At 46.2% G+C, this 26,944-nt stretch overlaps 1 protein-coding gene across 4 annotated transcripts in view; it reads left to right on the top strand.

The window, feature by feature from the left end:
- SCAPER (S-phase cyclin A associated protein in the ER) overlaps positions 1–26,944 on the top strand; it is a 414,928-nt gene that overhangs the window by 292,450 nt on the left and 95,534 nt on the right. For 3 of the 4 annotated variants that reach the window (XM_075535309.1, XM_075535310.1, XM_075535311.1), the window contains one exon: positions 8,402–8,525. In XM_075535309.1, the coding sequence (XP_075391424.1) occupies positions 8,402–8,525 (124 nt within the window). Of the gene's footprint in view, positions 1–8,401; positions 8,526–12,727; positions 13,656–26,944 lie in introns of those variants that run through there. The other variant, XM_075535312.1, reaches the window with a different exon arrangement.

Here is a 26,944-nt window from a genome sequence, read left to right as displayed (position 1 = left end):
AAAATCCTATCATTGGCTGCACACCTCCATGATAGGATCACTGAAGACAAATGGGTGCATAAGCAAATGTGGCGAAGAAAGCTGATATTGCCTGGCTGTCAAAAGAGATAGTGTCTGGGGTCTTAAAGGCTTGAAGGTGAACAAGCAGCCATCTAGCTCAGAAGCAAAAAAGCCCACATGGAAGAAGCACACCGGCCAGTGTGATCACGAGGTGCCAAGGGACCAGGTATAAGGCATCATGCAAAAAAAAAAGATATAAGTGTGTGTATGTATGTGTATATGTGTATATGTATATGTATATATATACCATATTAAATGAAGGGGGAAGTGCAGAGTGGAGACCCAAGGCCCAAGTGTCGGCCAGTGGAGATCCCCTCATAGAGGGGTTTAGGAGAGGAGATGGGTTAATTAGGATGCGAGGTAGTACCGATGAAGAACACAGCTTTCCCCCAGATCCTGGATGCTTCCTCCCCCCAACTACCATGATCCGAATTCTACCTTGCAGGCCTGGATAGGACAGAGGCTGTACACTGGTACATATGAGGGCTGGAGGCACAGGGAATCCAGGGTGGATGATACCTTCAGGACCAAGGGTGTGAGGGGCGATGCTGGGAGAGTGGAGGGTGAGTGGGTTGGAAAGGGGGAACTGATTACAAGGATCCACATGTGACCTCTTCCCTGGGAGAGGGACAGCAGAGAAGGGGGGAAGGGAGAGTCCGGATAGGGCAAGATATGACAAAATAACGATGTATAAATTACCATGAGGGAGGGGGGAATGGGGAGGGAGGGGAAAAAAAAGAGGACCTGATGCAAGGGGCTTAAGTGGAGAGCAAATGCCTTGAGAATGATTGGGGCAGGGAATGTATGGATGTGCTTTATACAATTGATGTATGTATATGTATGGATGGTGATAAGAGTTGTATGAGTCCCTAATAAAATGTAAAAAAAGAAAAGAGGAGAAAAAAATGATTAGGGCAAAGACTGTACAGATGTGCTTTATACAATTGATGTATGTATATGTATGAACTGTGATAAGAATTGTATGAGCCCCGATAAATTGTTAAAAGAAAAAAAAAGAAAGGAGCCCTGGGGTGGAGAGGGTTACTGGTTGGGCTGCTAACCACAAGGTTAGCAGTTCAAAACCAGCATCTTTCTCCCAAGGCGTTCTTGTCGCGTGAAGATTGATAATCTGGGAAATCCATGGGGCAGTTCTACTCTGTACTATAGGACATGGGGTTGCGATGAGTCCAAACCCATGCAGTGGCAGTGAGTTTCTTCAGTGTAAGGGGCGGACGTGGGAGGAAGTGAGGGGTAAGGAGGGAGTCATTGTTCAGGGAATACCATGTTTCTGTTGGTGATAATGGAAAATTTGGAAGCAGATAGTAGTGATAATTAAACAAAATAATGAGCAGAGTCAGTTGATATGTAAAAATGATGACTTAGCAAACCTCTTGTTATATAGTTTTGCTAAAATAACAACGAAATAAACTAAATGAAAGTAAACTGGGAAAATCATTTGCAACATATATTAACCTTTCGTTCAATTTATAAGCTGAGAGAACCCTTATAAAGCTTTAAGATACACATGAAATGAAAACCTTTCATTAAATTTTTACAAAGTCAATTAACAGAAGGCAAGGGTACCCTTGTGTACAGTATGCTGCATACTTGCATACTATACAGTGAGATGACAGTTTTATTTTGGGGAAAAATTAAATAACTATCTCATACTTTATCCCCATATTGGTTTTACATTATTGGTTCAAATGTATAGTATAAATCTATTAACGTACCAGAAGTACAAAGGGCCTTTCAAAAGTTTGTAGAAAAATGAAAGGGAAAAATAAGGGAACTTTTCCATGAACTTTTTGAAGCCCTCTCTTATATTAAAATATATATTGTTTTATAATCGTAAGATGAAAGGCTCTTCTAAACGTGACACAAAGCCCACCTGGAAAAGGAAAAGTGATAGGTTTTCACATCTAAAAATGAATAATTGTTAATAAGAAAGACCACTTTTTAGATCAGTAACAAACAAAAAAGGTGATTTGCAACATATCATCCTCAAAGGGTTAGCATCCTTATTGGCAAAGAAGCGTCCAAATCAATAAGGAAAAGACAAACGCCCTAATAGAAAAATGAGCAAGAGACACGGTAATTCAAGAAACTATTAACATGGCCAATAAACACAGGCAAAAGTCTTTAATAACAGTAGCGAAAAAGAAATGCAACCTTTAAAAAATGCCAATTTTCAGCTGTCAACTTGATAAAGATTTTTTTAAATGAAATTATCTCGTGTTGGAGAAAGCATGGCAAAGCGCTTTCTGAGAGAATAATTGATTTTAATTTTTTTCTGGAGGGCAATTTGACTTTGACAATGTATATATCAAAGGCTTTAAAAATGTTTCTCTCCTTTGACCCAAATGATCGTTCCTGGACATTTATCCTAAGGAAGCCGGCTGAATGGTACAGAAGGATTTGTTCGGCGCAGCCGTCGTGAACATGGAGGTGCTGCTGACAGCACTGTGCCTCAGTGCCCGTCCTGTGTGGAGAGCTCCCAGCATAGGAAGCCCTCCTGCCGAAGAGCCGAGACTGCCAGGGAGCTGCTTCCCCACCTGCATTGTGTCTCGGGCACAGCCGTGTGTCATGGGGTTTGCAACCCGCCATCCATGCACTGCAGGCTGTGGCAATGAAGTGGAGGAAGTAAAGAAGCCAGTGCGCCCAAACTACTGTGTTGGCAGCTGATGGCAGCTGCGTCTCCTGTCCAAAGTCCCAGACAGTAGCAGGGTCCAAGCTGTGGCCTTTGATGCCCAATGAGTTTGTTTGTTTGTTTGTTTTTCTGTTTCCAGCCGACCAGGTCTGTGGTGTGACTTGAGGAGTGGTCCTCGCCTCCCCAGATTGTATGATAGCATCAGTCCCCTTCCAATTAGTTCCCTTTCTTCTTGGATCAAGAAGACCTTTTCAATAAGAACCTGGCTGCAATTGCATTTTTTAGAACATTGAGGATTATAAACAACAATAAATAAGGAATTGTATGGAAAATGTTTCTATTCATAGGATGAGACACTACTCAGCCTTCTTTGAAATCATGCCATAGGTATCACTTCTAGCATCTTAAGAACAAAAGAATAACGAGGTGCCTATAAAATCGTTTCAATATGCCAAGGAGCAGGTTGTGTTGTCCTCTCGGGATTGACCCCCAAAATAATACCAAGCCAACCCACGGGGGGTGCTGTTCCCTCTGAGACCTAGAGACCTGTGAAAGGAACCAAGAATAATGCGCACGCGCGCGTGCACACACACACGCACAACTCCCTTTTGCACCTTAGAAATCGCACAGTGCACCCCGAAACTGCCATGCAGAGGTTACAAAGGCAACTCAAGGGGCACCACATACTCCACAGCTGCTTCAGCATGTAATGCTGTAACAGGAAAGACATTTTGAAACTGTAGCAGCAACAGCCGAGCGCCAAGGCCAGAGGCTCTTGACTCCCTTTCAGCTTCTAGATCTTGTCTGTGACATGGATTTATATAGGGGAAAAGCCCTGTGCGCATGTGCAGTGACTGTCCATGGAAGGAGAGTCTACCAGTAGCCGCGGGGAACAGTGGGGTGACCGGTGGGGCTTGAGCAAGAGTAGATGTTCCCGCCTTGCATCTCTTATTCTAAAAGTTCCCAAGTTAAATTTAACAGCTAAGTAGTTTCACTGTGTATCAGAGATCCCCTCACCAGAACGCTTCAAGGCAATGCAGGCCCCCCACTTCTGCTTCAGCCAGTGCCCTGCTGTCGTAGAGAATATATGTTGGGCTGCTAAGCACAAGGCCAACTGTTCAAAACCACCAGTCACTCTGTAGGCGAAAGATGAGGCTTTCTACGCCTGTAAAGAGTTACGGTCTTGGGAACCCACAGGGGCAGATCTGCCCTGTCCTATAAGGTCACTACGAGTCAGAATCAACTCCATAGCAATGAGCTTAAGGGGGGTGGCAAAGGAAGTTGGTGGGGAAATGGGGCGCCAGCAACAATGAAACTGTCCTGAAACGGACTGTGGGGATGACAGCACAACTCTTCTTGATAGGACGGCATGATTAATTTGTGTGCTGTGGGAAGTGTATGCCGAGAAAACTGTTTAAAGGGAGAGGACGAAACATACACCGCCATGAAGGAGTTGCAGGGAGGCATGGCTTTGGAAAGACGAATGGGCTTCCAGTGTTTGCGCCTCAGACAGGAGGCAGGCACTGCGGAGCGCCCTGCTACGGAGATGGAGGGACTGGCCATCTTCCTGGTCGGATGGGAGACACAGCTGGTCTGTGGTGATGCTGTACAGCCTCCACATCTGGCACCTATCTCTGTGGGCATCAGTTTTCAAAGCATAAGTGCTCTTCCAGGTCACCGTCCGTTCTTAAGTGGGGGCAACCAGAGTAGAAGTGGGGCGAACAGGCCATGGCTGTTGCTGGGAGAGACGGTGGCAATGCCTATGCCAAGAGTAGGTAGGACCAGGAGAGGCATACGGGAGCTGAAAGTCGGAGTGCTAGAAGCTAGCCGGTATGTGTCCTTGATGGAGAACGCCATGCTGAGTTCACACAGTGTGAGCCTGCCCTGCGTGCACTTTGTCTAAAAGAACGTCCGTGTCCCAGTCATGATCCCATTCCTGCTTCCAGAGTCCCGCCTAGAACTGCGATGTTGTCGTCTGCCGCCAATCATGCTTTTGTGACACTTTCCTTTACCTCCCATGTCCTTTTTAAGCTTCTAAATCTCTGCACTCTTGGATGCTATTATAAGGAGCCCTGGTGGCGTAGTGGTTACAAATCAGGCTGCAATCCGCAAGGTCGGCAGTTCAAAACCACCAGCAGCTCCAAGGGAGAAACACAGGGCTTTCTACTCCCCTAAAGAGTCATAGTCCTTGAAACTCACAGGGAAGTTCTCCTCTGCCCTGGGGGGTGCTGTGCATCAGCACTGACCTGATGGCAGTGAATTTAGATCCCATATGGTCTCTCTCATTTGGACAACTCATCTTTGTCTCGTCTTTGTTCTGTTTAAGACTTAATAAATGTTCTCCTTAAATTAAAAAAAGGAAAACAATCATGGTGTCAGAAACCCATAGGAGGACAGCATCCCTGCCCAATAGTGTCACTGAGTCAGAGTGGCAGGCTCAGTAGCAGTGGGTTTGGTTTGGGATTTATGGTTTATGTTTCTGTGTAAAATGTTCTGTTTTTTAAAAGATTTCAGATCATTGTTCAGGAGAATATTAGCTGTCTTGGGGAAATGTTTAAAAAATTACTAAATATCAGGGACCTCAAAAAGTTTCTGGAAAAATTCCGCTGTTTTTCATTCCATTTTGACACGAACGCCCTCATATGTACTTTATGAACAGAAAAGTACATGGAAGTACAACTGCCACATCGCTCGATCGTGTTTTTACCACTTCTCTGTACTTCTCTCTCTCTCTCTCTAAGTTGGGATTTAATACATGTGTCATTCTGCATTTCAATCATGTCAAGTAGAATTGTACAAGTGCTCCTGCAGTTCCATTCTTTTTCTACATGGGCTCCTTAACCTCGTCTCCCTTTTACCCCACCACCACCACCACTGTGCCCTGCCCCCAAGCCCCTCGTTCTAGGTCCTGCCCCACAGGTTCGTCAGTCCTGGGTTTCCTTTACCAAAAACAGATCTGTGCTTCTCTTTTCAAAGTGGATTGCACTTACCTTTTAAAAATTCTTTTTATAATCATGAGAATACATGTCTCTATAATTCAAAAGAAATGCACTCTTGAAAAAGCCAGACATGTTACCAAATAAATAAAATGATGCGTATTTACATTTGTGAAAGATTTACTAGACAGAGCCTCCAGAGCGTGTCCCACGAATGGGCTACATGTGGACCAAGCTGTTTCTGTAAAGTCCTAAGGGGGATTTGGTGAGGCCAGGGCGGTGGCCCCGCCTCCCAGCTCCCTCCGGCTGGGAGTCAGTCCATCCTGTGTGCTGGAGAGCCTTGAAAACAGAGTTGGATTTTGAGAATGAGGAGGGCAATGAATGTACAGATGTGCGTGACACAACTGATGTATGTATGGATTGTGATAAGAGTTGGAGGAGCCCCCAGTAAAATGATTCAAAACAAAACAAAACCAAAAAAGAAAACACAGTTGGAAGCATTGTGATTTCTTATCCTGGAAGTAATAGCATCCACGGTACACTTTGCTTTGATTCAGTTGATCGACATTTCACGTTTTCCTTATTCATGAATGAATAGCCCTAATGATGACTACCATTTATTAAATATTCAGCCATGTCCCAGGCATTGTGTTCTCAGCACTTTATGTCTACTATCTCATTTAATTTTTGCACCAACCATATGAAGCTTAGGTATTGGTATCTCAATTTCACATGTGAGAAAATGAATGCTAAGACATCTGAATCATAATTTGTTTAAAATCCTAAGTAGGATTCTAACCAAAGCGTGTGCTATTGCAGTGTCTGTTTCTATAAGCACTGTGCTCCACTGTGCCTAGCTTTTGAACCCCAAAAAGCACACCCATTGACATGGTCTATTCTGATTCATATCAACCCCCACAAAAGGTTTTCAAAGCCGTAAATCTTTCTAGCAGCAGACAGCCACATTTTCTCTCCCACGGAGCAGCTGGTGGGTTTCAACTTCCAACCTTGTGGCTAGCAGCCCCAAACTCATCCCATAATGCCACCAGAGCTCCTTGTGCTTCGTTTGTTACCCAAAACAAAACTCACTGCATCGAGTCCATTCTGACTCACAGCAATCCCAGAGGACAGAGTCGAACTGCCCCTGTGGGTTTCCGAGCCTGTAACTCTTTACGGGGTGAGAAAGCCTCATCCTCCTCCCGCATTCTCAACTCTAGGAGCCTATAAACTAAATGAAGGGGGGAACAACAATATCAAAACATCACTACAACAGCAACACACCACTGTCTCTGTCCCACTAGAACACAGGTTCCCGAACTTATTTGGCCTCCCACCCCCATTTTCTTGTCTGTCTAGCACAGTGTCAGCAACATCATAGGGACTGAGTGATTTGTTGAGTGCAGAATGCTGACATGTGGTTCTCAGACGTGTGGTTCTCAACACACACGCACGCACAAACACACACACACAACACACACTAGCAGAACTGCCTGGGACACACACACATAAACACACACACAGACACCCTCCAGTTTCACCTTGATAAGATCTACCCCAGCACGTACTGGGTGGTCCTGCTCTTGTTTCTAGAGGATTGGCTGTAAGACTGAAGCAACACATGGGTGGACAGGACGAAAGAGGGCGATGGAGGCAGACAAGCAGAATCCACATTGCTCACTTGGGCACGCAGCCTTTTGTCACGGTCTTCCAAGCACCGGGAGAAGGCCCACTTACACCAGGGCACAACCATCTCATTATCCCTTAGAGAAAAACACATGCCTGATGAACTTGAGCTTAGCCTCTCCCCAGGGCTTCTAAAACGTTTCCTGTTAGCAGCCCCTTTTCTGCTGAGACATTTGCAACACAGTTGAGCACTGCCAGAGCCCCTCGGATTCCTTGTGCACGTGATTTTGAATTAGCTTTTGCTCCTTGCACGTTAGGAACATCTTACTGTTGCCTCAGTTTTCATAGCCCCTCCCCTTCAGTTACACCCGAAGTGGAAGCTGCGCAAGCTTTTAGGCCCATGCAGGCAAGCTTGCTGCTGCTCTGGGCAAGATCTCCTCGTTGTTCAGGCCCCCTGGGTCCATGTCTCCACAGCCCTTGGCGAGTATGGGGTGTGCTCATCAGAATGTTACAGGACTATGTCCTAGGAGCAAGCCCTGGTGGGACCCAGTTTCAAGTGTGGCGGCAAAGGCCAAGGTTTGAACGCATCAGCCGCCCCACAGGAGGGAGATGTGGCGGTAGGGTCCTGGAAGATTACAGCCTTGACCCCCCTCCCCGGGGGTGGGGGGTAGTTCTACTCTGTCACATGGGGTCACTAGGACTCAGAACTGACTCGAGAGAACAGATTGTGGTTTTTAGCGGATTTGTCTCCGCTCAAAGCCTGTCGTTTCCCCTCATGGGCACTCCCTTCCTCCATCGTCTGCTGCTCTTCCACACCTAGAGCTCCGGCAACAGGAGCTGCCCCAGACTGTTCTCCAGGCACTAGTCACAGGATCCCAGGATGCCACGGTCTAGCCTGAGATTACTAAGAACTCACCAGACTGGCGAATGTTCCCATTGCGTGCAGCTGCGACTATTGAAAAGTAATAAGAGTGAACACTGAGCTTTGAATGAAGATTCTGGGGTCTTTGTCACTCTAGCTGACCGACCTAGTTTTAAAGTACTGAGGTTGGATTTTGGCCTGCCGCCGCTCGTGCGCTGTGCTGGGAGACGCGCTGTGCGGGCTTTCTTAATGGTGCTGTTCTCCTGTTAGGTCTCTCTGCAACGCCATCAACGTTTACAACCTCACCTGCAATCGCTGCTCAGAAAACTGCGCCGACGTTCTGTTTAGTAACAAGATTACCTTCTTAATGGACCTCCTGATACACCAGTTGACGGTACGTACTATGATTGCTTTGGAGGTAGAAGCGGTTAACATTTGAGCAATATTCCCTGCAGAGAACTCCATGTCTTTACCCTCCTGATGAAAAGAAAGGGACACAGTGAGGTTAGTAAAGTACCCCCTGGGTCCTGGGACATTTTTATATTGGAGTCTCCTAAATTCCAATATCGGATGGACAATAAGCTTATCACACTTACCAAGATGGCTAATTAGCGTGGTGAGACTGGGGCTTTGGAGTCAGCGGAATCCAGCGCCCAACCTCTGAAGCCTCAGGAATGTGTGCTGAGAAGGAAAAATGGTTGCCAGTTTCGGCTAAGAAGGGCGGTTTTAAAGGACTTTTCGATGGTCATTGAGTTGTTTGGGGTTTTGTTTTTTTTAGTGAGAAACTAAGCAGCTGGTTGTGGCCTTAAATTTTACTTCGATTCACAGATGTTGGAAGAGGTAAGCTTAGAATAATAGCCAATAGTTTAGGTCTGACTAGGGGAGCCCCCAGAACAGAGCCAGAAGTTTCCTGATGTTTCTGAGCCACCTGAGGTCCTGGTGCAAAATTGTTCTCAATCTGCAAGTTTACAACATGGGAGAGTTCATTCTTCATTCCTTTTACTCGGCACCCCATTCTAATGGCTGTGCCGACACGCGGGGCCTCGCACTCTCTTCCCTTCTCCATCTGGTTCGTGCTGCGTGTGCCACAGGCCCGACCTCAGACAGAGCTGCCTTGTTGTGACGCCTTTCCCGTCCTGACCCTCTTCTCCAGCCCAGGTGAGGTCATCTTTGTATGGGCATCTAGGCTTATGCCTTTCATAGCTTTGATCACTTCGAATTATAATCAGCTGTTGTCCATTTCCTCAAGCCCAAATCCAAACCCACTGCCATTGCGTTACGGCTTGGAAAATCTTTACAGGAGCAGCCAGCCTTGTCTTCCTCTGGGCCCTTTTCCCACTAGTGGTGAACTCGAGGAAGACGGAAGACGCAAGCTTGCTTTTCACCGACTGCTTCCAAGATCCTAACACAGGGCCTGGCACTGAAGACACTCACTGAGCCCTTGATGGAATGTGCGAGTGAGTAAATGCACCCGAGCACGGCCCAAGCTGGAAATCAGAAAGGGCCTGCTGCGCCCTCCTCACCTGGCCTGCTGACGGCGAGAGAGGACAGCAGTGAGGTAGAATGAAGCCCAACACAGACCGGCAGCATGGCTAGTAAGAGTGATGACCTTGAGTCATCGGTAGAAGGCTCAGTTTCATATGTTTTTATCTACAAAAGTAGGCATTAAAATATGAGGAAGACATCTTAGCAAAAAAAAAAACATATATATATAGTATATACTCATTCATAAGTCAAGTTTTCCAGCACTTTTTAATGCAGCTTCTGTGGTAAAATTAGGTGCCTCAGCTGATATTCGGGTCAGCTTATATTCGAGTATATATGGTATGTCAGAAATAGTTGAAAGACAGGTCAAGAAGAAAAGACTTAGAGACTTTTGGTGGTGGGGGGGTGCAAATAGACTAGATCCTAGACATTGTGATATACTTTACTTCATATAATTTTCAAAACGACTTCATTATGTCAATATTATTATCTCAGTTTTAGAGGTGAGGACACTTGAGTGCCCCTCCACCCCCCAGAAAAGTTAGCTTACTCTTGGCTACATAAATAATAAGTCACAAAACCAAGAGTCAAACCCAAGTTAAAGGACAGTCTATAAAATAAGTGACAGGCTTTTCGAAAAGAGCTCAGGGAAAGGCACTCTGTACGACACCTGTAACATTTGCAAGTCTCAGTAAGAGAAGCAACCACATCCCTGCTCGCCCAGCGCTCAGTGCTGTCTGTCCTCAGGGAGAATTTGCTCTGGCAAAGACGTTTTCGACAGGTGCCGGGAGAAAAGACATGAATGCCATGTCGCCGAGCAAGGAAGAGAGAGGGGTGCGTGAAATGTGTGGGAAGGAGCAAGAAGTACAGACGTGATCTTCCATGCCGACTCCCCACTGCTTCCTGCCACACGCTATTCTCATTGAGTCCGTGGAAAAGTGGGAGCCCCTCAGGGAGGTGCACTGACACACGGGGTGCCGCAGCGGGCTCAAACATAGGGCTGATTCTGAGGATGGCCCAGGACCAGGCACTGCTTCACTCCATTGCACAGAAAGGTTGCTATGAGCGGAAACCAGCTCCATGGCGCCGCACATCATCAGTACTCTCTCACTTGATAACGGCTCACTATGTTCCAATCCCACACAAGTGTAGAATTGGATCCCTACCTTCCAGAAACTTCCTGCTGATGGATGGGAGCCCACAGGCGCGTGTGGTACAGCCACAGTGGCACCGCTACCGAGTGCTGTGGGAGCACGGAGGAAGGCGTGCAGGAGCACAAAGGAGGGATATTGAAAGTAGACCTTCGCAGCTCCTGATAGCTGTCATGTATTCTGTGCCTACCATGTGCCGGGAGGTGTGTGCTGCTTGACCCGTTCCCCAGCGTCCGTGGACTCATACTTGCTTGCTTGTGCCCTCCAGGTCCGTCCACCCTCACCCAAGGCGTGTCACCACGCTCTGCATGTATCGTGCTTTGTTACTCTTGCTCAGTTAGAACTGGGAGCCTGCGACACTTGTGTCAAACACATGTATCCCTCCTTTCCTCATATGAAGAAGCCCTGGTGGCAGAGGGATTCCGCACTGCTAGCCCCAAGGTCAGCGATTTAAAACCACCACTGGCTCCTTAGGAGAAAGATGAGGCTTTCTACTCCCATGAAAGTTAACAGTGTCAGGAAATCCCCAGGGACGGTGCTGCCGTGCCCTTGGGTTGGGAGAGGGCCTCGACTCGACAGCCGTGAGCTGGTTTGGTTTGGTTTGGGTTTTGGTTTCCTTGTAAGTAAGCGGCACTGCCTGGCTTTCCATTCCTTTTGTTCGCTGGTTGCCGGTTCAGCTGCTAGTGTGACTGCACGGGTGCCCGAGGCGTGTGTTTCCAGGCATCCAGGTGGTTGGTTGGAGCGGACCGGGTGGATGGAGGAGGTGATTGATGCTGGCAACGGTTCCGTTTCTGCAAGTCACATGAATATGTTTCCACTTTTCTTGCCAAGTTAGGGCCATTGCTTCCTCTAAGGTGCATATAACTGAAATGTGGACCCCTAACTTGAGGATGATTGCTATTAGCTGCCTTCGAACCAGCCCCCGACTCGTGGCAACCACATGCGCAACCCTGTGCCGTGACAGTGATTGGTTGCAGAGACAGTGCTTGATAGACGGAGAGAAAATATTTGTCAGCACGTGTTCCGACAGGAATAGAAAGAGGCATGAAGGAAAGGAATTAATTGAGACCTGGTGGGATTGATAACATACTAGATTATTAAGCACCTCGGCTTCCCTGGTCTTTAGCAGACCAGACCATTGGGAAGACGTTTTTCCTCCAGTACAGCCACGTGGGCTGTGTTTTAGCAGGCTCACCTTCCACTGTCATGGCCGTGCACAGGTGCCAGGGCTTCAGAGGTGAGTTGAGCACTGTTCCTTCACTCTGGAAGCCCACCGCTGAGGAAAGAAACTGCGTGCTGAGCAGTAAAGACAGACTCTGGGGGCTCGGTGATGTTGTGAGAGCTGCAGGACAGAGTCACCCCAGCAACCTAGAAGAGAGCCCGGCCGGCACATAGCAGGAGCTTGATACGCATTCGATATGTGAACAAATGCACTCAGACTTGAGCCCTGGAGAGGCTTTAGGGAAGAAATCGGATTTGACTCTGCCTCGAGGATGGGTAGAACTTACACAGATACAGATGTGTGCGTTTTACAAAAGCCAAGTTAGCACGCAGGCATGGCAAAGGCAGGTGACTCTTCTTTTTAAACTCTTTATCGTGAAATGGGGGAAGGTTGACCGAGCAGATCTATTTCCCAGTCAGAAATTCATATGCATTTTGTTTCACCTCATTGATTGCAATCTCTACAAGACAATTTCACTTACTCCACTTCTTCCCTATGTTTCCTGGTTCCATTCCTTGGGTCAGTGTTGCCTTTTTCATCTCCAGTGGGTGATTATTTTAAGGTGTGTGCATACCTCATGAGCGTTATTATTTCCCTATTGACTATTATTTGATTGAAAATTGAGTCACAGGGGTGAGTTTATGTGCAGACCTGAAGAGTCACTAAGGGAATAACACCAACAAGCCTACGATACTCTATTTTTTTAATGATTATACATTTTATTGCATATTTTTCCAGCTCTATCCGGGACCATCTTGCATAATCTCTTTCAGAGCAGTTGGTCGTGACATCCTGGCGCCCTCTCGTTCTTCTGGTCCCCGGGTCCTGGAGCCTGAGACGCTCATAGTCCGTGAGTGCACGGGACTGTCTGTTTCCTGCATCTTGGGTTTTCATCATGCCGCCTGCCTCTGGCTGAGGAGACACAACAAGTGCACCTTACATGGTGCTCATGAGCTTTTCAGGTCCCAGTCACTACTTTCCAAAGTCGGATGCAAACATCCGTCTTCGTGAGCTGCCTTGGAAGCATACACTTAGCTCTTCATGAACTGACTGTTCCACACGGCCGCTGCAAAGTAAGGGTTTCAGAATAAGCTCTTCGAGAAGTTTCTGCGGAGCTCTGAAGAACAGTTCGGCTACATAGACTTCCTCTCGGAATTATGGCCAACGGATAGTCTATCTTCTAAGAAGGAAACACTTTAAATATCCATTCAGGCAGATTTCTTCCTTCATCTAGTAAGTAAGTGTCAAACACCTTCTGAATAGCTAGATCGCTTCCGTGCACAGAAGAGTGGATCTCTAGCCCCAATAGCCCATTAGAAGGCCAGATGTGCGCATTGGAAGGCAATAAAAAGAGACCAGTCAGAACAATAGCGCGTCCGGGAGGATAGATCCACAGGTTTTTAATGTTGGACAGTAACCATTGAGCGGCGTACGGACGAGTGCTCTGAAGTCTGGAACGAGTAGCACACAGCTCCCACCTGGCAGAATCATCGCCTGGAGTTCGGTCTTCTGAGGCCCTGTCCAGGAGCCCCTTCCTATAAACTAAATTGTTGTGTGTCTACTTCCCCGAGCTGACACATAACACACATTTTTTTCCTGACTTTAATTTCTTTTTTTTTTCCTGACTTTAATTTCTATACATGTTTAATATCGTCAGCTGGGCAAACTGTACTGAAGAAGCATTTAATTAAAAGATTTATAATTTCTTGATGTTTCCTTGTATTTCAAAGGCATTGAATATTTTACTAGCAGCCTTATTTTTAATTCATAGTGACCTGTTCTTCATGAAATATTTAACGAATACACTTATAAGTTGTGTGTATGTATTTTCTGGAGCCAAGGAGATTGTTAATTGAAAAAGGATGTACAGGCCTTGAATAATTGATATGATGTTGTTGGATCAAAGAGGCCGTTGGTGAGCTCTTCAAAAGGTGACAGGGAAAAGCTAAGCGCCACCTGGAGCTGCCAGCGGATTGACTTTCCTGAGCTGTGTGCAGAGCCGGCCAGGTGGCTTTCTGATTCTCATTATCGCAGGGGAGCGCTCTGCCCGCCAGGTTCCTCACTGTTCTCTCTGTTCTGACGAGCCCAAACCTGGAGTCCATCGGTCATTACCGGGGCGCAGCAAGCCTTTGGCACTCCTCAGGGGACAGCACTGCCCGGTGCCAGTTGCAGCGTGCTTCTATCTTTGCACTTTGTGACACTGCTCAGACGGTCCGGGCCGTGTTGCCCATTCCGTCATCAAAGATGTGAACTCTCTCCGTGCCCAATATGCCGTATGTTAAGGGGACACAGAGAGTCTCAGAACCAGAGACGAGGCCTTCAGGGAGCCCCGTCGAGCTTGATCCACTTGTTTTATAACTGAAGGCAGCAGAACTCAAAGGAGAGGGAGGAGGTGAGGAAACCGGCCGAACGTTCTGAAGGTTGTTGCCAGCAGAATCAGCCTAGCGTTCTGAATGACCACTACATCCCGTGTCACAGTGCTCACATTTGGTGAGAACTATTACAGAGCCTGCGATGCCGTCCAGCTTCCTTCTCGAGCACTCTATTTAATCAACTGACAGAAGTTCGAATGGCAGTCGAACATGAGAGTGGGACAGGAGGAAAAGAGAAGGAAATCGAGGAGAGAACTAGGAGGTAAAAGACATTTATAGAGGTATAGATATAAGCATGTTTATATGTAAATATATTCCTATATAACGATAGGGACATAGGCCGATGTACATCTATTTATAGCTTAAGTGTTAAGGTAGCAGATGGACATTGGGTCTCTCTGCTCAAGTCCTTCCTCAGTGCAAGAACGCTTGGTTCTAATAACCTAGCATTCTGTGGTGCTCACCTTCCCAGTACAATTGCTGAAGGCAAAATGGGAACATAAGCTAATGCGGTGAAGAAAGCGGCTGGTGCCTGGCTATCAAAAGATACAGCTTCTGGAGTCTTATGGGCTTGATGTTAAGAGGCCATCTAGCAGGGAAGCAACAAAGCCCACATGGAAGAAGCACGCCAACCCACGTGATCACGAAGTATTGGCAGGATCAGGTATCAGGCATCAGAAGACCCAAAACAAACAACCATTTGGATGCAATGGGGGATCAGAGTGGAGACCCAAAACCCATCTGTAGACAATTGGACATCCCGTCACAGAAGGGTCACAAAGAAGGAACGAGCCAGCCAGGATGCAGTGTAGCACTGAAGAAATGCACAACATTCCTCTAATTCTGTAATGCTTTCCCCCATCCCCATCATGACCCCGGTTCTATCTTACAAGTCTGACTAGACCAGAGCATGTACGCTGGTACAGATAAGAGCTCTCGACACACAGAATCCAGGACCGATTAAATCCCTCAGGACCCATAATGAGAGTAGCAGTACCATGAGGGTAGGGGGAGAAAGCGGAAGCTGATCACAAAGATTGATGTACAACCTTCCCACCCCAGGGGGATGAACAACACATATGTGGGTGAAGGAGGACAGCAGATGGTGTAAAATAGGAAAATAATTCATAAATTATCAAGGGTTCATGAGGATAGAAGGGCGGGGGAAGTGGCTCAAGTAGAAAGAAAATGTTTTGGAAATGATGATGGCAGCATATATACAAATGTGCTCGACACAATGGATGTGTGGACTTTTATGAGAGCTGTGAGAGCCCCCAATAAAATGATATATTCAGATTTTGAAAAATAAAAATCAACTCCCTTTCACTGCAGTTATATGAAATCAGCATCACGGTAGCTTGAAGTTTTTGACTTACTCCTTGAGGGGAAATGGACATACCTCCCATCATAATGGAAATTTCAGCACACTGTTTTTCAGTACTGATAGGGAAAGCAAAATCCCAAAGGAGTAGAGCTGCAAAAGACCTGAAGCAACCATAAGCAAACTTGGTTCAGTGCACCTAGACAGAACTCAGTGTGCAACATTAGAGAATGCACGTTTTAATAAGAACACGTGACCATTTTACAAGAATTGCCAATGTGTTAGGCCACGAGTCTTGATAAATTTCAGAGTCAATATCATACAGATGATTCGGTTCTATTGAAATAACACCCGTCAGACCACCCATCCTGCAGATAACAAATACAACCTCTGAATGAAGTATAAAGAAACAAATACCTCATGATACTGGAGGACAGTCAAAAACAACTTGGTTGTGGGTGGGGATAGGCACTTGGATAAAAGGAATGGCATTGGATACGGTTTCCGGATTTATGGCTTTTAGCCTGAAGACAGGCCACAATTGTTGCCCCACCAATTGATAAGAACATTATTTAAAAATACATGATCTTTCTGGCCTTAAAAAACCAGAAGATACAATTCAAGAGAAAGGCCAAACCCAAACTTGCTGCTACTGAGTTGATTTCCACTCAGAGCAACCCTATAGACCAGAGTAGAACTGTCCCTTGAGTTTAAGAAACTAAATCTTTCTAGCAGCAGATAGTCTCTTCTTTCTCCCAAAGAGCCACTGGTGGACTTGAACTACCGACTTGGCAGTTGGCAGCCTAGCATGTAACCCACTGCACCTTGAGAATGCTAGCAATTTTAGAACACACCGTTGTGCTTATGTGGAATTTGGACATGGATCAAGAGGCAATTGTACTAACAGAATAAGGGAATGCTGCGTGCTTTAAAATCAAGGAGGGTGTGCATTAGTGTTGCATCGTCTCAATTTGTATGCTGAACAGATCATCAGAGACACTGGATTATATGAAGAATGTGGCACCAGGATTGGAAGAAGGCTTATTAGCACCCTGCAGTATGTGGATGACACAACCTTGCCTGCTGAAAGCAAGGAGGACTTGGAGCACTCACTGATGAAGATCACGGGCTGCAGCCTTCAGTGTGGATGATGACTCAGTGTAAAGAAGACCAAATCCTCACACTGGACCGATAAGTAACATCATGATAAAGGGAAAAGGTTAGGATTGTCGAGGACTTCATCTTGCTTGGATTTACAATCAATGTTTATGGAAGTAGCTGTCAAGAAATCAAAAGATGAGTTGCGTTAGGTAAATTTGCTGCACAAGACTTCTTTATAGTGTTGAAAAGCAAGGACGTTACTTTGAGGACTAAGGTATGCCTGACCCTAGCCATGGTATTCTCCATTGCACCAGGTGCATGTGAAAGTTGGACATTGTGTTACACAATTTCACGTCAACTTGATAAATAAGAGTAAAGGGGTAAAGACTAGCATGTCAATCAAGTCACAAGGAGGATTCTGGGAACTTTCTCTTTTTCTTCTGGGGGGAGGACCACACTCTCTCTCTGCTTCACATTCCTGTTGACAAGCAACATGGAGCCCCACTGAAGGCAGCCAGAGTGCCCAGATACTTCCACCACCACTGGATCCACAGACTTTTCACCCACTGGCCCATGATCTCCCTACATTCGGCGTCATTGCAGGTGCTGCGTGAGTCTGAAGAAAACTTCGTGGGTTAATATCGGCCATATGGGCTAATATAGAACGTATGGACTTGGTCTGGACTGGGCTGGGATGTCTTATTGATGCGTAATTACTTCTTGATATCAAGTTCTCTTTTACTATATATGAGTGTCTCTGGATTTGTTTCTCTAGTCAACTTGGACTGACACAGGCATTGAATCAGGAAGGCGGCAGAAGAGTTGAAGCATTTGAATGATGATGCTGGAAGAATATTGAATGTGGCACGGGCTGCTAAAAGGACAAAACAACTTTGGAAGAACTAGAACCAACGTGTCCCTGAAAGGCAAGGATGGCGAGCGGTCGTCTTACCTACCTTGGCCATATGGTCAGGAAAGACCAGTCCCCGGAGAAGGACATCATACTTGGTGAAGTGGAGGGGCCGCGACCAAGAAAGTGGAAGGCCCTCAGCAGGGCGGTTGACACGGTGACTGCAACCACGGGCTCAGGCACAGGAACCGCTGTGAGGGTGGCACAGGCAGTGGTGTTTTCCTTCTGTGGTGCGTAGGCATGCTGTGGGTCAGAGCTGACTCCAGGGCACCTGGAAACAACAGCCAAAGTTTAGCCACAAGAAAAACTTAGCTCGTTTAATGCTGACCTTAGAAGCAGATGCAGAACTGTAGGTAAAGAGTTATTACTAATTCCCAAGTGAAAGGAGCATGCTGCTGCAGTGCTCAACAGAAGGTGCTAACTGAAAAGCCGGCCGTTCAGACCCAGCAGCTTCACCGCGGGAGCAGTGTGGCACTGTGCTTCAGTGGAGAGACAGTAGTGGAAGCCCTGGGGAGCCGTTCTCAACCTGGGGGTCGAACAACCCTTTCCTAGGGGTCACCCAATTCATAACAGTAGCAAAATGACAGTGATGAAATAGCAACAAAAATGATTCTATGGTGGGTGGTCACCACAACATGAGGAACTGCATGAGGAAGGTTGAGAACCGCTGTCTTAGAGGGTACCTAAGCCTCAGAATCAATTTGGCAGTCGTGTGTTTGGTCTGCTGTTGTCATGTCGAGTGGGGAAACCTGGAACCACCACTTTATTCGGGGCTCCACGAGAACTTTGTCTGTCAGGCAATGAATCAAAATCTCCAGCCAGTCCATCCCGACAGACTCCGATGAGAACGCAACATCACACCTGTGATATTCCCGCAAAAGGTCATTAGAACTGAATCATGAAGCAGCATCCGACCGACTTAATTGTAGAACTGCCTTCAAAATTATGATCTCTGTAATCTTCAAAATTTTCTGAGAAATTATGGTCTCAAGCTTGGACGGGCTTTGTTCTTGCAGGAATTATTATTCTTTTGAAAAGAAAGCGAAAACTTTTACTGTAGAGTCTAACTGTATAAAGCACAAAATCCTTGCCAAAGAGATCAGAAACATTTCTTGATCTCATTGTAGAAAAATTCCCCCAAGGGATGACAGCTGGTCAGTGTGCATTGTGTGATCATTGGAGTTCCTCGTGGTGTTGTTGTGGGATGTAGAAGTTCAGGAAAATGGGAAAACGTTGGTGTCCTATGGTATAACATTCACCTTCCAGCTTCAAGGCGAAGAGTAATTTCAAATGGAAAACACAGCGACCATTATTGGTAATTAAGGGAATAGCTCCACCCTTGATGTATAACGAGTCTGGAGGAACAGGCCGCTATTTGGGAGAGTGGGAGAGACTGGCGATTGAAGGCTGAGATAGAATAGTCTGCGTGATGCACATTTACCCTGCACACAGATCTAGAAAGCTGAGCTGAATGAGACTCAAATGAATACGGAGGAGAGGCCAGAGACAGAGAGCCAAGAGGGGCACTGAGGAAGGAGAGGTCGGGTGCGGGCCCACAGCAACCCTCTTACAACACAAGGAGACATTGCCCTGCCCAGTGCCACCCTCACGGTTGTTATCTTTGATCGCCTTGCTCAACTGCTGTGTCCCCCCATCTCCTTAGGGATGCTCCTGTCTATCTCTGGCACTTGACTTTACCAAGCATGATGTCCTTTCCAGGGACCAGTCTCTGCTCATTACATGCCCAAAGGTCATGAGACAGAGGCTCGACATGCTCGTTCCCCGGGACCATGCTGGATGTGGCTCCTCCAGGAAAGGTTTGTTGGTGCTTCTGGCAGCCCGCTGTACTTAAAGCATCCTTCACCAACCCCTAATGTAAATGCATCCATTCCTCTCCAATCTTTGGAGGAAAAATAAGAGAATTCACGTGGGTCTGAGGTGGGATGGGACAGGTTCAAGTTGGAAAGGTGCATGTAGAGTGGCCCTGTTCAAGGCCTTTCCCAGGATCCTATGATAAATCCATTTCTCTCCCTACCTTCCTAAAATAGACTTCCCTACATCATCATTCTTGTAGTTGAATGTAGCAGGGCATCAGGTAGGAAGCAGACTGGTTTTTCCAAAAGTAAAGGAGAGAAAACAGCGATATCAGCCATTCACCTGGTCGTCCACAGAGCTAAGTTCCCGTTTCCAAGGCCTTTCCCTGCTCCTGGGGTTTTAAGAGATGTGGGAAATGGGCTGAAAGCATTCTTTATGGTCAACCTCTGCTCTCGCTCAGTACCTTCTCACCTGCGAATGCCGTCTGTTCAGAGAGGAGAAGGCAGTGATATTGGGTCTCATTAACACCTCTGCCTGCAGCAGATGGAAACCTTAATGTGGACCACACTTCGGTTCAGACGTGTATTCCTTGAAAGGTAACCGACTTGCTGTTGGGTCTGGACAATATATTTTAACTGCCCCTGTGTGTTAGAGCGTATGCTTGGTGTTTGGCAATTTCTTATCAACACACACTTAGCCTACAGCCCAGCAATCCCATTTCTAGGTGTTTACCCAAGAAAAAAATAAGACATTTCCCTGCAGAAAGATTTAGGGATAATGTTAGCAGTCTTAGGCATGAGTAACTAAAATCTCTAAATGACACATATGTCCATCAGCACATGAATCAATACACTATGGTATATCCATAGAAAGGAATCATAATTGGCAATAAAAAGGAAATGAACTGTTATAACAGCATGGATGAATAATAAGAACATTATTTCATGTGAGAAAGAACTGGATTGACAAGTCTATCTACTTATACTTTGAAGTTCTAGGAAATGCAGAATCATCTATAAGGACAGAAATGGCGTGGCTGCCTCTGGAGCCAGGGACGGAGGAGAGCCCTGACTACAGGGAATTTTGTGGGTGATGAAAATGTTCAGCATCTTGATTGTGGTATTTGTTACATAGGTGTGTGCATCTGTCAAAACTCATCCAAGTTCAAACTTGTAGAGTGGGTACAATTACCATTAGTAGTTTTCAATTTTCCTCTATCATACTGCCAAGGGTTTTCATTTGTGAATCTCAGTGAAGAGTACATGGACTCATTGTACTCCATTCTCTGTCTTTTCTGAGGTTTGACTATTTAAAATATAAATGTTGTATGGGGGGGGATGTATTTTTTGCTTACATGTAAAAGGGCACTTTGACTTTTGGCATCGTAAGCTGAGTGTTTTTTCCTCCTGGATTTATATTTTAGAAAGCCTTTTTCTGTTGTCAACAATATAAGGATAATTGAGTGAGTGATTGTGTGGAGTACAACAGGGGACCAAAGACTGTATCTTGTTCATCTGCATCTGGTTCATCTGCATCTTGTTCATCTGCTCCTGTATCCTTCCTTTCAAGCTACACTGCTGCCCTCCTAACTTAGTGCTTTCGTGCGTATCACATTGAGGGAAGGGGTATTGATTTCCCCTCCTTCTATTTTAAGTGAACATAATTTATTCCATTTATTTGAGGTCCTTTAGGCAAAAATATATTTTACTCGTCATCACAAAGAATGCAGAGATAATATGATGTGGCATTTGCCCTCAAGAACCTTAGAATCTTAATGCATGCATCAGTAAACTCTAACCCACAGGCTAAACCATTGCCTGTTTGTAAATAAAGTTTTATTGGGAGACATTTATTTACGGATGGCTACTTCCTTGCTACACGAGGAATGTTGAGTAATTGTGCCGGAGACCATTTCCCCACAAAGCATAAAATATCCACCATCACCCTTGGCCCCTCAGGGGAAAGCTCATGGCCCTCTGGTCTACCGACAGAAGCAACTCACAGCCATTGAGTTGATTCTGACTCATGGCCACCCCTACAGCGTCCAGTAGAATAAATAAGACACGAATGCCAGTCATGCCATCAACAAAGTGAAAAGCAGGTGTTCTGAGACCCAGAGGAGGAGAGACTCCTTCCTGACAGGAAGACTGGAGACGGCTTCCTTAAGGTGGGAAAGTGGTACTCGAAACCAAGTGTAAGTAGAAATTAGGCAGGTTTGGAAACTTGAGGAACAGCACGGAAAGTGAGCAGAGCAGGAGGCTCTAGAGTAAAGCATTTCGTATACTCTTAAACCGGCCTCACAGAAGAAAAAGCAGGACGAAGTTAGCAACTCTGAGCCCATTTGCCAATTAGAGAAATCAAGAGTTGTACAGAAGAGAAGAGTCTCTCATAAAAACCGTTAGTTATAAGTAAGGAAATAAAGAAGGAGGGGGAAAGGAGTCCTGCAAGGCCACGTGCCAAGTAAGTAGGGAGCGTGTGGTTGCTTCCACACCTCCAGTTGGACCCCTCAGAGCAGCGGCTCTCACCCTGCCTCAGGCCGCGGCCCTTTCACACAGCTCCTCCTGGGGTGGGGACCCCCGACCAGGACATTATTTTCTTTGCTACTTCATCACTGCAGTTTTGCTACTGTTAAGAATCGTTATGTAAATATCTGATATGCAGCATGTATTTTCATATTGAACAGAATGAAAGCAGTGATGAGTCGCAGAAACAATATGTCATTCTATACTGTGAGCTATTTCTTTCTAATGACAAATCAATGAAATGTTGTCTTGAAGCGTGGTGTAGTATGGCTAACAGTCTTCACGCCCGTACTTGTCTGTGGGCCTATCTGCATGTGGGCGGACCCGCCTAGAGACGGACAGAGGAGCGGTGTCTCAATTCCTAAGACCATTGGAAAGATGTGTTTTCCGATGGTCTTAGGTGACCCCTGTGAAAGGGTCGTTCGACCCTCAGGCTGAGAACCGCTGCCTTAGAGGCCCTTCAACCCTCCCCCCACCCCCGACTGAGCTGCGCTGCCTTTGTGTGATGACTGCAGAGGGGTTTTCTGAGGTGCGGGGGGGACAGATCAGAATCGCAGGAGACTTTAAACCGCACGTGTCTCCCCCTTGAGATTTGTTACACACAGTCAAAAGTCACTACGGAGAATGATGTTTCCGACTGAGTATTGTGAAGGAGGACAACTGAGACTTCGTTCAGCCTACATTTTACAGACCGTGAGTCACTGTTGAAGAGGTCCAAGCAACTAAGTGTTCTAAGGACTGATGTTGCTGCAGTAATCGCCCTATCAACTCTGTCTGCTGTGTTGCCTTTTCACCTCTCATCCTGAGACAAGCATGCCCACAGTTTCCATCCCTGGCTTGGAGTTTTGTCCAAGCACCGTTCACCCTTAAGCTATCCCTGTGAAATGCCGGCAGCGCCATGCCGTAGGTACTGTTCAATGCCAGGAGCTGTGCAGCGGGAGGGAACTGATAGCACTCTGGATTCCGAGCAGGTGCACCATCGCTCCCTGTTCAACCAAGCAGCTTCAAGAGCTGCTTCCCTGCCACACCGCACAGGCATGCTCTGGCCATCATTCCAGGCCAAGTGTTCCCATCAAGATTGGCAGTGCCCCCCCCCAGGGAAAGCCTCCCTGTCCATAGCTGGTGTCGAGCCTCCCAGCAGACTCACATCACTGCCTGCTGCCCTGCAAAGGTTAACTGTTCCCAGGATTCTCGTTTGACTTTCCCTTTCTTTTCCCCTTAAGCTTTATAATCTTCAAAGATGGTTTCATGTTTTTGGTTTCAGCTGTGTGCACACACTTAAACTGTGATGACCCCAAGTGAGCATCCCCATGCCTGGAACCTGAAACGTAGCATACACCCACCTGGGCTTCTCTGTCCCCTCCTAAGTGACCACTTCTGTATTCCCCAGCCTGAAGAATGACTGCCATCTGAGCTGGCCCTTTTCCTCTCTCCCTCCACTTCCTCTCCATGCACGACGACTCAAATCAGTTCTCAGGCCCTGTCACTTCCCATGTGCAGCCTCCATCCTGCCTTTAGTTTTAACCTCTTTCATACGGCCTACAGATATTGACAAGTCTTTTCTTTTCCTAAAATGGAAATTATGCATATCCCCTTGCTTAAAACCCTCATCGACGTAAAATTCAGCATTGTCCCACCCATCCCTCTTGAGTCTGAGAACCCAGCTCAGTGAAGGCCCTCTGAGATTTCATGTTCCATGGAGCGAGCTGTGCCTGCCAACCTGCTCCCTGAATGTCCGCGCATTCCCACACCTGCTTTCTTCTGACTGCCTCTTATAGACTCTTCACTGCGCCATACCGCCAGCCACCCCACAGGCTGCTGCTCTTCCGGCGATGCTGAGGCCAGGGGTTGCGTCCAGCAAGCAGGACTGGTCTCTCCTGATAACATGTCCAAAATATATGAGATACAGTCTTTCCATCCTCGCCTCTAGGAAGCATTCTGGCTGTACTGATTCCAAGACTAATTTGTTGGTTCTTTTGATGGTCCATGTACTTTCCAGCACCATCATTCAAGTACATGGATTCTAATTCAGTCCTCCTTGTTTAACGTCCAACTTTCACATGCATGTGAGGCGATTGAAAGTACCATGGCTTGGGTCAAGCACACCTTAGTCCTCAAAGTAAGCTCCTTGTTTTTCCGTTTTCATTAGCACTGGAGGAAACCTGGATCTTCGTTTCCTCCATCCTGATTACTTGTTGGAAGTCCTCTGAAAAGCAGTCATTACCATTCTCTCACTTACATGTCTTTCACGGTCATGTGTCATCCTGAGTCAACCTCACTGAAGTGTAGCAGTATAGTTCAGGGCACAGGCTAGAGAGTGTGGCTGCCGAGTTAAAATCCTACCTCTGCCTTAAACTCTCTAAACTGTAGTTAGACAGCTACATATCTGGAAATAGGGATAACTGTACATGGTCCTGGGTGTTGTATCGGAGTCAGATGAAGTAGTCTGGGTGAAGTTATTACCATGTTACAGTTGCTAAATGCTCACTAAATCTTAGCTGGTGTTATTATCACTACTTCTCCAACTGCTGCTGGGAATACTTCAAGGAAAATCCTTGTTCAATGGCAAGGGGCGTTGCTTTCTAGAAAAATCAGAACCCTTACGAAGGGTTAATCACTCGTGCAACACTACCCCCACCAGGGCGGTGTCATGGAAGCCAAATGGGGGTCTGAGATTTTATCTCTACTCAGCAGTCCTTCAGGGTCATGAGATTCTCCCCACCCCTTTCTTACCAGGGTGGTATCAGAGGGACCAAGTGGGGTGTCAGGTCTTTCACCAGTCTCCTTCCCTGCTATCAAGTCCCCTTCCCTGGTTCTGGCTACAGTGTCAGTGGAAGCCACACAGGAAGCAGGAACAAGGAAACTCTCCCTCTCCCCTCTCCAGGCCAAGATGGTGTTGGCAGAGGACTACCAAGGAACCTGAGGGCTCTAATCAGTAATAACCAGCCTGGCTCCCCACCACCCTCACCTAGCATGTCAGTGAAGGCCAAATAGGGGACCAGAACTTCCACCTCTGCCAGCAAGAAGTGACAGTGTGCCTCTCTGAGTCAGCACACTAACCGAGGATCTCTTAGTTCCTATCAAATCCCTTCTGACTCACAGTGACCCACACGTTGCAGAGTGTAACTACCCATAGCTCTTTCTTCTAAAATACTTGATTTAAATAAAATCCAGACTCCCATCACCTAATACCCCAAATGTCCAGATTACAAATGAAAATTACTTGTAACCCCAAGAACCCAGAAAATCTCAACTTGAATGAGAAAAGATTGCCAGTGGTTATTGTGTTAGATTTCAAAGGCGCCAACATAAAACGGCAGCAATCGGAAATTACAAATATGCTTGAAGCAAGTGGGGGAGTGCCAACAAATCAATAAATGATATAAGTAAGAATCAGCTGGAAAGATTTTAGAAGCGAAAAGCCAGAAAATTCAAACTCAACGGATGTGCAACTGCAAAGTGGTAAAGGGGGCTGGGGAGCCAGTGAACGCGAAGATAAAGCAAGAGACATTACCTAATCTGAAAGATGAAGTAGATTAGTAAAGAGAGGAACAGACACACCGAGGAGTGTGGGAAATGTAATAAAAGATTGGGTTTTCTAATTGTTAATGCCATAGAATGATGAGATGAAGTGGCCAGCCTGAAAAGGCAACTGATTGAAGAAATAATGGCTGAAAATTCCTCAAACTTAGCAAAAGGAGTGTAATGTTACAAGTTCAAGAAGTTGAGCAAACCACAATGTATCATAGTCAAACTTTTGAAACCAGAAGATAAAATACCTTGAACGCAGTGAAAGAGAAATGAAACTTACTTGTAGAAGAAAAGCAAATCACATGACCAGGGATTTCTCCTCCGAAGCAAGCAGCACAATCCATGTTCTTCAAGTGCTGAGAGAAAAAACTGTCCACCCAGAATTTGATATCCAGCTAAAGTACTCATCATGAATGAAGGAGAAAACAAGACATTCTCAGGTGAATAAAAACTGAAAGACTTCACTGCCAGCAGTGTACCCGAGAAGAACAGGTAAAGGAAGCTTTTGAAACAGAAACAACAGTAAAGGAAGAAACCTTGTAAACATCGAGAAGGAAAAGAAAAATGGGAAGAATTAAAAATGTGATCCATTTCCTCTTGAGCTTTCTAACTTGGGTTTGATTACTGAGGCAGACATTGTAGCTTGTTTGACATGATTCTCAGGGTGTGCAGAGGAGCTTTTTCTGACAGTCCTTGTGGGAAAGAAGAGAGGGAACGTTTCTATACTTCACTTGAACTGGGACAGTAACGCAAACACCAGACTGGTGAGTTACACATGCCTATGTAAGACTTAAAGCAACCACTTAAAAATCTGAACAACGCAACTGGCCACCCTTTACTGAGGGGTTGTGGGGAGGAGATGAACCAGTCAGGGTGCAGTGTAGCGACGATGAAACATACAACTTTCCTCTAGTTCCTAAATGTTTCCTCCCCGTCACTATCATGATCCCAGTTCTACCTTACAAATCTGGATATACCAGAGGATGTACATAGGTACAGAGAGCAACTGGAAACACGGAATCCAGGACAGATGGCTCCTTCAGGACCAGTGGTGAGAATAGCGATGCCTGGAGGGTGGAGAGAATGTGGGGTAGAAAGAGGGAACTGATTACAGGAATCTACATATAGCCTCCTCCCTGGGGGAGGGACAGCAGAGAAGAAGGCGGGGGAGACATTGGACAGTGTAATATATGACAAAATAATAATTTATGAATGATAAAGGGTTCATGAGGTAGGGGGCAGTGGGGAGGAGGGGAAAATGAGCAGCAGATATTTGGGGGCTCTGAAGCGTACTGCTATCCATTATGGTGATTATTTGGATTATGTTCCAAGTTCCAGTTGGCTACCTGAAGGACTGAGGCCAAGTGCAGCCCTCTGCTTTAT

The sequence above is a fragment of the Tenrec ecaudatus genome, chromosome 17 (genome assembly GCF_050624435.1).
Source record: "Tenrec ecaudatus isolate mTenEca1 chromosome 17, mTenEca1.hap1, whole genome shotgun sequence".
Lineage (NCBI taxonomy): Eukaryota > Metazoa > Chordata > Mammalia > Afrosoricida > Tenrecidae > Tenrec > Tenrec ecaudatus.
Note: the sequence above shows the minus strand (reverse complement) of the source record. Positions and strands in the feature narration are given on the sequence as shown.